Source organism: Electrophorus electricus, chromosome 16 (assembly GCF_041902795.1).
Source record: "Electrophorus electricus isolate QZ-2024a chromosome 16, ASM4190279v1, whole genome shotgun sequence".
NCBI lineage: Eukaryota > Metazoa > Chordata > Actinopteri > Gymnotiformes > Gymnotidae > Electrophorus > Electrophorus electricus.
Genome location: NC_137512.1, coordinates 6,085,351 through 6,096,187, shown reverse-complemented (window position 1 = coordinate 6,096,187; position 10,837 = coordinate 6,085,351). Strand labels below are relative to the sequence as shown.

Genomic DNA, 10,837 nt, shown 5'->3' with positions numbered 1-10,837 from the left:
AATTGTCATATAATACAAAGTCTTAGTAGATAGGTAGCACTGTCAATTTTTGACGTATTCTAAGAATCTAGTCCACCAACATCTGTGGTTTTGTACATTTCCTTTCAATGTAGTGCATGTACACTGAATAGCTGTGTAACATTAATACTTTACTGAGCCGTGTTACACTCAATTATTTATTAGTGTCCACATAACATCCTGGGTTTCCTGGTTTGAGGTTTATTCATTGGGTAAGGTGTTGCTACTGCATTATTTCAAAGCCTTTTATAGCCTTTTAGTTTGCAAATTGCTTGTTATTGCCTATTTGCACAAGTGAGATCTTTTTAAGACCCCTCTCTCTCTCTCTCTCTCTCTCTCTGTCAGGCATGCAGGGAGCACTGCTTTTACCTCACATTTATCTGATGCGATGATGGAAACTCAGACACCAGTAAAACTCGTTGTAATGACAGCTCAGCCAAGTAAACAAAGCTGCATTTGTCATGCTGCATCTGTTGAATAAGCATTCTTTCTAGCATCAGGGGAAAGAAGATGTGCATTTGTCTGCATTTCTGAACACGGGACTTGTGAAAAAGGTCTGATATTAGAATGCAGGTCATGGGTGAAATGATGTGAACAAAACCTAATTTAATCTGCAAAAACAAAATCGAACCTGTTCACTAGACTCTTTATCAAATGGTTATACAGCTATCTTTTGTTTAGGAAACAGATTCAAATGAGGCAGTGAATCTTCCCCTTTTTATGTATTGGTTTACTCCCCCCCCCCACTGTATACTGGCATGTCTAAAGGGAGAGAGTCTGGATCATTATACTGGACCATTGTAACTAGACTCTGCAGGACCACTCCTGCCGAATCCTTGACAGGCTGACGATGCTACATTTCTCTGGATCTGCTCCAGGACAGGCAGCTTGGATGGCTGTGTGGAGTATTACATGCATGCGTGATCGTTTTTGTTTTCAGTCATGTGTGTGTCAGGTGTGCCACACGGCTTGCTGGTTTGGCAGAGAAGACGTGATGAAAAGAAATGACCGTAAAAGGCTCGAGCTCATGTTTTGGTGTGAAGAGTTGCCAGGAATGCACTAAACTTCACTAGGGATATGTGTGATGAGTCATGGCAAACCCATGAACTACATGTTCTAAAGAAGACACCTAAGTTTGAGTGTAGTACTCATTGTTTCTTACTTGATGAAACTAGTGGTATGTCATATTATTATACTATTGAAAATATATATATTACTTAAAAATATAAGTAATATATATCTAAAATCATAACAGATTCTCTTTGAACTCGGCTGAACATAAAATAAGTAAAATATCAATAAATATCTACCTAAATATCTGGCTAACTTTTAAAATACTGATTAAAAAAGCCCAGCAATCTTATTTCCTGCACAAATGACTGGCGGTAAGTGGCTCTTATTCCCTCAATAGCCAGAGGTGGTGAATTCCTGGCTGAAGTCATTGTTGATATAAATGTCGGAGGGGTTGGATCATGGCCTGTGTTTTTTTTTTTTTTCTCCCCTTCTTTCCTCGCTGGCTTTTTAAGTGCAGTGGCAACTCTCGTAGGATCTCTCAGCACATGCTTGAGAACCTGTTGGAGAAGACAGCCTCTACATTTGCATAGCCTGTTGTTACGCTGTGGTAAGTTTTATATTATGGTTACCTTCCTCAGTGTTAGGTTCTTATTTATAAATGCTTAAAAAATCTTTTGGAAAAGTAATTGATAATATACTATTACTAATTTGGAAACATAATTGATAATAGACAATTTTTTAATGTCAACACAGGACCTCCTTTGTCAGCATGGACTACCTCAGGTATATTCTGTTAGCAATGACAATGTTACCCTTATAAAGAAAACAACTGTCCTTATTATACACATTCATTCCATTAATTTAAATAATAATTGATTTCTTGTGGTAGAGAATAAAGTCTCTAGTTACCTCATCTAATCTGTTCGACAGTGAAGTGGCAAAAGTGTCTTGCTATTTAGGCAGTTTATTAATCCCATACTATGCAGGAAATGGAATAATACAATTCTGGGTTGTTATACATTACAAATGTTATGATAGACCATGATATAACTGTCATATTGTATACTTATAGAAGTAGAACAGCGTTGCTGCTGAAAACGCACGCACGCACGCACACACACACACACACACACACACACACACACACACACACCTTATTATACACTCACTTTGTTAGAAACATCTACTTTGTAGGTAACCTACACCTTGTAAGTCTGTTGTTATAAACAGCAGCACTAGCCTCTATCTAACCTTTCACTGATGGTCAGGTTTTTTATGTTTTACTTGTAGAGCCCCTGTAACTAGCCTGATGGAACTGAATCAGTTCAAAGCGCAGCAGCAAGCCTTGCCCATGTCGGTGTTAATACTTTGTTGAAAAGGGTCTGCCACCCTGCCTGCCAAATAACATCTGGTCATATGTTCTATGGCCAGAATATGACCAGTGGGGTTAGGGGCCTTGCTGAATTGCCAACTTTATGCCAAAAGTTGGGCTATAAAATGATCTAAAGCTTCTAACAATGCAGTCTGCCATACAGTGTCTGCAGGTACAAAGTTCTGATACAGTGGCTGGTCTGTGTACTGGTTATTACACCTCAGAACATCTTAAGAGCCCATTTATACATTTAAAGTGCACTAAGTGCACCCAAGAAATATCATATCATTTATAATGAAATATAATGTCCCTGACCTGCAGAGGATATGCCACAAACTGCTAACTGAAATCAACTATAATTTCTCACTAATTTTACGAGTTTTACGAGAAGTCCACTTACTCATGCAGATGTGATGTTATTTAAGGTCAGGCCACTGGCCACATCATTAGAGCCCATTAGATCCACACAATAGCTTCCCTTTTGACTTGGCTGTAAGTTCTGCCAAAACCTGGGCTTTTTCTTCCCTAGCAACCTTAAACGTCTAGATGTTGTGTTGTTTCATGATATCATGTTGCTAGGCAGAACTCCCCAATTCTTTTATCCTTTTGCTTCCAAAAGTGGAGAATTATAAGTCCACTTTACAAGATTTTGAACCTTCTCTCTCATTAGCTGCTGACTCATATCCTTGCAACTTGTTGTATCAACCATTAAAGCGTTTGTGGTTTTCGTGCTTGTGAGGCAGACGTCAGACAAAAATCAAACTTGTAAAGTTGTACAGCCATATAAGGCCTGTGTGGAGAGTACTGTCTGTGCTCCAGGCCTAAGTGATAAAGGGCTTTTTGGATCACATTTTGTGTAATCAGAGACTGAAAATGTTTGCAGCAGCTGGATTTCTTCAGATCTTCTCCTTCCCCACTAGGGGGAGCCACTGAGATCCTGAAGCTTCTGCCCTCAGCACCAGAGGTCCTAATTAGGTAATGTGGTACTTTGGAGACTGTGCTGTCACATTTTGTTCACTGGAGGCAGAGTTGAGTGCCTGTCTCCCAGGGCCTGTCACTCATTATTCCCTTCTAGCTCCTTCTGGCTGAGAACGTACCGTATGTCTGTCCAGTACTGATGAAACTGAACAGTTCCCTGTAGTATTGTGTAACTGTATCACACAGTTTAGTTCAGCTCAATGGAATGAAGAGGGATGAACCAAAGAAGAGACAACTATTTCATCTATTTGAATCTATCTGAGGACAAACGGTCTCAGAAGTAAGAGTGTGGTGTTATTCAGTGGACAGTTTTCCCAGAATGTGTGCCCTTGTATGTTGGAGGGTGCATTACTCAGCTGAAGCTGAGTGGAAAAGCACTGTTACCACCACCAGCAGCGGCAATAACAATTACTGTCTTTGTCAAGTTTTGACCTACAGGAAAGAGAGGAACCTCTCCACAATAATATTATTATATTAGAAACATAGTCATAGTCGTACTTCAGCAAATTATGCTGTTTATGCTGTATTATGCTGTTTATGCTGTATGCGTAATCAGACAGCAGTGTGAGAGAATGAAGGATTGGTCAGTGTTATTGGTGAGACATTTTGAAATAGGTGGTGAGGCTGGCCTCCACTGCGGAACTCCGTCTTGGCTCCTCTTGGTTGCTCTGCGTGTTGACTCAGACGGTCTCCTGAAACACTATTCCTTTTACACCTTGTCCATCGGGGATTGACCTGCTTTACGAGCTCCTTCCGAGACATACGCTGACCTTCAGCACCAGCAGCCTGCTCGAACAGGCTGAGGATGGTCTGAACGGATCCTGAGTGGTGCCGTTCTCCATGTAGTGGGGGTTAGATAACAGACGTGCGGGGCCAGCGTGTGTGGATGGTGCTAGTGGGAGTGAGCACAGCTATTTCAGGCTTCCAGAAGGCAGGGTCTCAGCAGAGGACAGGTGGGGTGGGTGGCACAGTGAATGCATTTTGTTTCTATTGTCTACCATACACACAGACAGATTGGTGTTGCCAAAATGACTCATTCAAGCTAATGTCAACATTCCAGTAACAAACGTCATGGACATATATATATCTCAACCTCACGCACATATAATTTCCTAACCAAAACAGTGGCAGCAAACAACGACGACATGGGTGGATTTGGATTTTGTGAGACTATAATATTCTTTTAAAAGATCACGACTATAGAAAGAGACTAAAAACACACTAACAGTGTAAAGCAGAAGACTGAACACTGGGGGGAGGGGGGGGGCTCCCTCATTAACTCACTGTGGTTTCACTAAGTCACAGACTAATAACATGACATGTAGGGTATATGGAATGCACCTAAAGCTAGTTTTGTTTGTTTGTTTCTTGAGTGCAACAAAGTTAATGAAATGCATATAAAACTGAACCACTTAGGAAAAGAATCCACGATTAGTAGTTTATAGTGCGGTGCATAGTTTTAGAGTTGTTTTCCCTTCCCTTCACTTAGTTTCCCTTCATTTATTTTAGTGTTTAAAAATGTCCTGTATCTGCCAAACAATTTAGGTACTTTTTGTAGGACATAATCAAAATATGCTAGAGGTAATTTCTCATAACAGGTTCTAATGGCATATAAATAATAACTGTCCAAAGAGGCTCCAGTACATTAAGCTGTGTACACTGTTAGTGTAGACTGTCTGATCTGGTGCCTTTCCTTTAAAGGATAGAATTAATAGCCAGAGCCAACAAAGACTGAGAAGTGTGTGCGGCTCAGAATAACAAGGTGCCTCCATTATGTCTCCGTTGGGTCTCCATTTTTGCTCTGTTGATCACCAGCATATTTTTGAGGAAGAGCAGAAATGTTGGCTCAAGACAGATTCTCTAACACACATCAACAGCTTTAACCGTGACCGTGAAGACGATGCTCTCTGGGTTTGTGACGCACTGATGCGCAGTAGACACGTATGCAGGAATTGCTGTAGCTTGTAGGGCAGCAGAGAGCTCTGAAACAAAGGATACTGACTGACCAAAAAGGATGTAAGATATGTATGTTTGATGTGTTCTATTTCAGTTAAAGCCGGGTAGCTGTAGTGCTGTTTGGCAGTTCTTATGCGGTATTTATTACAACAGGCTTGTGATAGACACACATCACAGTTGCAAATCAAGGAGCCAGAATTAAATGACCAGCATATAGTAAAGGTGAGTACAACTCCATCCTGGGAGCGTGACCATGTTTTTCAGTGACCCATACATAAATGCATAAAAGGGGTAAAAGAACCCTCTTCCATTTGTTTCTGACCTGGCCATAACCAAATAACCGAAGCAGTAGGTTTGACAAGCGCAGTTTTTTTTTCATGCAAACATGAGCATATTTACGTTTTATATATATATATAGAGACTAAATCTTTTGTAAACAGCCAAGCCAGCAGTAATAGAATGTTTACATAGTAGTACAAGCCCATCCAAATACAGTTCTGCTACATTAAAGAAAGTAGTTTAGACAATGGCTTGATTCATACTCCATGACTGTTGCATAACTCGTAGAGCCTTGCCCTGATCCATTTCATGCTAGCAAACACATGTCAAACCTACAAAGAAAGGTCAAGAAGATGCTTTCATGGGTCTGGACACCGACTCCAACTTGCTGGACTTCCTCTATTTTCTACTCTGATGTCACAATAAAGGAATTCAATCCCTAACCCTCTACACCCCCTCCCACTCACTCTTTTGGAGCATACCCTAACATGGTTAGAGCAGAGGATGGTTTGGCTATGGTAACATAGTGCAGGGTAGGGTGTGTGTGTGTGTGGGTGGGTGGGGGGGCATTATGGGAGCAGGGATTGGGGTATAGGGGCTAACTGGTGGAGGGAGGGGTTTTGAACAAGTATATATGGCCTATTCTCTGCAGGGGAGTTAAGATCCGTTCCCTGCCACTCTGCGGATACCTTTTTGTGCCATCCCTCTCCTTCATTCAGGATCTTCTGTACTTTTCTAGAATCCAAATATGACTTTCTACAGGCACTCAGGTAAAGGTGCTTTGGGGACTATTGTGGGTCTCAGTGGGTTGAGCTTCTGGTCCTGTTTTGTTGTTCTGGGCCTATATGGGGCAAAATATATGGCTCATAGATCCTGTGTCTCTAGCTGCACCGAAGGAAGATATTTTGAAATACTGAATGTTCTGGTTGTGTTTGTTAAAAAATGAACCTGTGTAGATATTAGTCAGACTCCTAGGATTATGTTCATTGAGAAAAACACTAACGTCATGAGATGTGTTTTGCTCAGAGGCCGCTGGACAGGTGAGCACATTCCACTCTGATTACATGTGCGTTCAGGTGTGGCGGGTGAATGTCTCTTGGTGTTACCTTGGCATCATTGTTAGGTCTGAAAGGGTGTTTGGTCTGGATAGCCCCAACTCCAACCCTATATGCTTTCCTTGCTCTTTACAAAAATATAAACAACAAATTAAGTAAAAGATTACGGGGAATTGGTTGTTGTGGGTCTCAGGCCTCATGAGACTATTTGTTACTGGCTTAGATACAACAATGTGTCACTGTGTGCATTTGTCCCACTAATTTATTGATAGTTTCTGGGTGACTCAGTTGAATTTTATGTATAACTTTTCAGAGCGGTCATGTTGCCCCCACTGGGACAAAATTTATTTACTGGTTCAAATGCCCTTTTAACGACCCTGGCAGGGCACCCGAAAGGATTGTAAAGGATTGTATGGGGCAGCTGTGGCCTCATAGCTCCCAGGTCACAGGGATGGTCAAATTTACAGATTCACAACACAACTACTTGCCTTCTGTTAAGTGACAGGATGCCAATCATTTGAAACCTGTTCTGAGAATACAACGTAGGGGAGGACATTCCTGACCAGAGAGGCCAGTGCCGTGGGGAAGGAGCTTTAGCCATATGGTTTAGGAAGCAAAGGCTTTTGTTCTGAATCAGTCCACAATATTTGCTTCTAGTAAAGCCAAGCACACATTTGTCTTTCTATATTTCTATGTTCTGGATACGTAAAAGTGGAAGTACACGTCTTCCATGTTTTGTCTACATTTCCTTTCTCCTTGCGGTGTTGACCTGTCTGATTAAGGATCTGCTGTTCTTAATCCAGTCTCTAACTTTAAAATGTCCCCATCATCCATTCAGACTGATGTTTGATCAGTCAAAGGGGATTCAAGGTAAAAGCACCATGTACCTTTTGTTTTGACGCCATCAGTGGAATGTTGATGAGTGGAACTACGGGGAAGATGTTTGCCTGAGGACTTATGATAGTCGGTCAGCAGAGGAAGTCAGCTGGGTGGAATGAGTCTGTCTTTCTAAAAATACAAACCCCTCTTGTCAGGGGCTAGAAAATTCAGCTCTGGCACTATCGGGTGCAGACGTGATTGTTGGGTTGGATTTTGGGTGATTGTGTAGTCACCCCTTCACAAAGTTCCCTTAGTTGTTTGGCAAGCTGTTGCTAGGCTACGTGTAATTACAGTCGATGTGTCGGGACAGGGGCTTAGGTCGAGACCATCCATCGTCCCAATCTCGTCTTTCAGGCTCAAGGGCACAGCTTTAAGTGAAGCTGTGAGTCACCAGCACGCACACACACACACACACACACACACACACACACAGCTGTGGCGCCTCGACATTTGGTGCTGCTTATACAAATATGGTAGGCCACATCTTGGAACTATTAATGCCGTATTTTTATTGCGTTAAGAATATCGTGAGAGCAACAGGATGTTCCCTCTGTGAGAATCATTAATATTTATGATGCGACATATCTGCCTTGAAATGGCTTTGTTTGTTTTTTTAGTTCACAGATCACAGGTAACGTAGGAAATCCTTTTTTTTTTTTTTTTAATGTGAACTACACTGACCTCTTGTGGTGACTCTTATGTTGACACGCACTTATTTTTAATGTCATAATGTGATATTCCAGATTTTATGCAGAAGTGCACCGATGCACTTGGATTTCTAAATATGTAAATAGTATGTTCTTTGTCTGATTCCATTCCAGGGCCACGCAGCTATCTCAGCTCCACCATGACAGAGCGCTTTGACTGCTTCTACTGCAGAGACAACCTGCAAGGCAAGAAGTACGTGCAGAAGGACGACAAACACGTGTGCGTGCGTTGCTTCGACAAGCTGTGCGCCAACACCTGCGCAGACTGCCGTCGGCCGATCGGTGTTGACTCGAAGGTGAAAGTCGAGTTGACTTTCTGCTGCTTTGTTTTTAGAACGCGTAGCCTACATATTTGCGTTGGGGGGAAGCAGCCACTTCGTTTGTTAAATCGTGATCATTTGAGATCAAAAATATCACAACAGTTCCAAGGCGTTCATGCAACGGACTGTTCGTTTAGCCCTTTGTATTGGGATGGGCTCCATTACTGACCACCTCATTTCATTTCAGGAACTGACCCATAAGAATCGCCACTGGCACGAGACCTGCTTCCGCTGTGCCAAATGCTACAAGCCACTGGCAAATGAGCCTTTTGCGCCACGAGATGACGGCAAGGTCATGTGTGAGAAGTGCGGGGCTCGCGAGGACTCCCCGCGCTGCCAGGGCTGCTACAAAGTCATCATGCCGGGTGAATGACCCCTCTCATACGCGGCACAGTCCAAGTTACATTTTTGGCATTTAGCTGAGTACAATTTGAGCCTTGCTCAGGCGCCCAACAGTGGCAACTTGGCAGAAGTGGGGCTTAAATCAGCAACCTTCTGATTACAAGTCAAGTACTTTAACCACTGAGCTACTACTGGTCTTTTCCCAACACAACTATAAAGAAGCTAATATGACTTCCAGTTTGCATTAAAAAGTGGGCTAGCTTTTTTTCCCCCACTTGAGCAGCGGTGTCTATTTTCATGGTGAGTGTGTCTTTGGTGACCTGCGTCTTCCTCCAGGGGCTAAGAATGTGGAGTATAAGCACAAAGTGTGGCATGAGGAGTGCTTCAACTGCTTTGAGTGCAAACAGCCAATCCGCTCCCAGAGTTTCATGACGAAGGGTGATGAGTTCTACTGTGGCGCTTGCCACGAGAAGAAGTTTGCCAAGAACTGTGCCGGCTGCAAACAGGTGAGTACAGTCATGAGCACTCACAGAAGACATAGAGCAAAAGCTCAGTGAAGCAGCAGTTACGCATGAAAAAAACTCCATGCCAGTAATGTAGTGGCTCTAAAACCATTTATTTTGCAGGGCTCAAGAACCATAATCATAAAATTTGCTTTCCCCATCATTATCCATTTTTCTTCAACAAGTTCTCCAATTATTTTCACACTATTTCCCCAGCCTATCGCCTCGGGTGGGATCAGCTATCAGGACAAGCCTTGGCACTCTGAGTGCTTCGTGTGCCACACGTGTAAGAAGGCCCTTGCTGGTGCTCGCTTCACCGCTCACGAGGATCAGTTCTACTGCGTGGACTGCTACAAGACCTCTGTGGCCAAGAAGTGCTCTGGATGTCAGAATCCAATTACAGGTAAACATGTGAAACTTGACGTGTTCTAGACGTAATTTCATGGGAAGCAGTGACAGGTTGTAAGCATCCAACACAGTGGTGGATTCACCACAGAAGTGAATCATTTTTTTTTTTTAAAGAAATGGGGCAAGGGGTAGTTTTTAAGCTGTCATTTCAATAGCACCTCAAAAGGCTTTTGTCTTGCTTTGTTTAAGCACACATGCCATCCATTCTTTGAGAACAGCATATAAAGATGCTTCCATATGCCTCGATCATACAGGTTTCGGAAGAGGAACGAATGTGGTCAACTACGAGGGCAACTCCTGGCATGAGTACTGCTTTAACTGCAAGAAGTGCTCTCTGTCCCTGGCCCACAAGCGCTTCGTCATCCACGGAGAGGAAATCTACTGCCCTGACTGTGCCAAAAAGCTGTGAGCGACAGAGACTCCTGGATTTCATTTCCATTCTTGGTGGCTAATAGCCACACAATTTTATCTATTCCTCTAAAGAGTGATTAAGTAGTCATATATATAAAAACTCAAAGGCAGTGGTAGAGGTTGAGTGGGTTAGAAGGACAGTTTTTAATGAGGTGCATCACCTAGGTTAACCAAGGCTGAAACAGTATTTTATAAGCAGAAAGCAGTGAGTGATGTGTAATCAGGGTAACATATTATATAGACAGTTATCAGCAATTTAACAGTAATAGATGGGTGTTCTTGGTGGCCAATGTTACTAAAACAACATTGGTTTTAGACTTAGGAAGCTTTGCTTAAGTTTTACAGTGTGTAAAATTATAGTTAAACAGACCTTAATGGAACATTTACTGATTCACTTTTCCCCCCCTGAAACTGTTTTATGTTTTACAATTAACATGCGTATGCATTAGATTTCTGGAATGATGGAACTGTGTGGCCTACATTAAACAAACAAGCTTTGACATATAGAATAATCAATATATATATACACTTTTCATAGATTCTTGAGTGAAATAACATCTGGTAATAAACTTCAAACCTTCAAATACACGAGTGG

General features: G+C 42.1%; 1 protein-coding gene across 2 annotated transcripts; it reads left to right on the top strand.

The window, feature by feature from the left end:
- The first annotated feature begins 1,550 nt into the window (after positions 1-1,550).
- On the top strand, positions 1,551-10,828 carry fhl1a (four and a half LIM domains 1a). Of its 2 annotated transcripts, none has more exons than XM_027019143.3 (6): positions 1,551-1,639; positions 8,373-8,554; positions 8,766-8,943; positions 9,257-9,426; positions 9,640-9,826; positions 10,086-10,828. In XM_027019143.3, exons 2-6 carry the CDS (start codon positions 8,399-8,401, stop codon positions 10,238-10,240), a joined length of 846 nt encoding a protein of 281 aa, XP_026874944.1. In that variant the 5' UTR covers positions 1,551-1,639; positions 8,373-8,398; the 3' UTR covers positions 10,241-10,828. The 2 variants fall into 2 exon arrangements, with proteins under 2 accessions (XP_026874944.1, XP_026874943.1); XM_027019142.3 differs by lacking the exon at positions 1,551-1,639 and adding an exon at positions 6,229-6,387.
- The last annotated feature ends 9 nt before the right edge of the window (positions 10,829-10,837 follow it).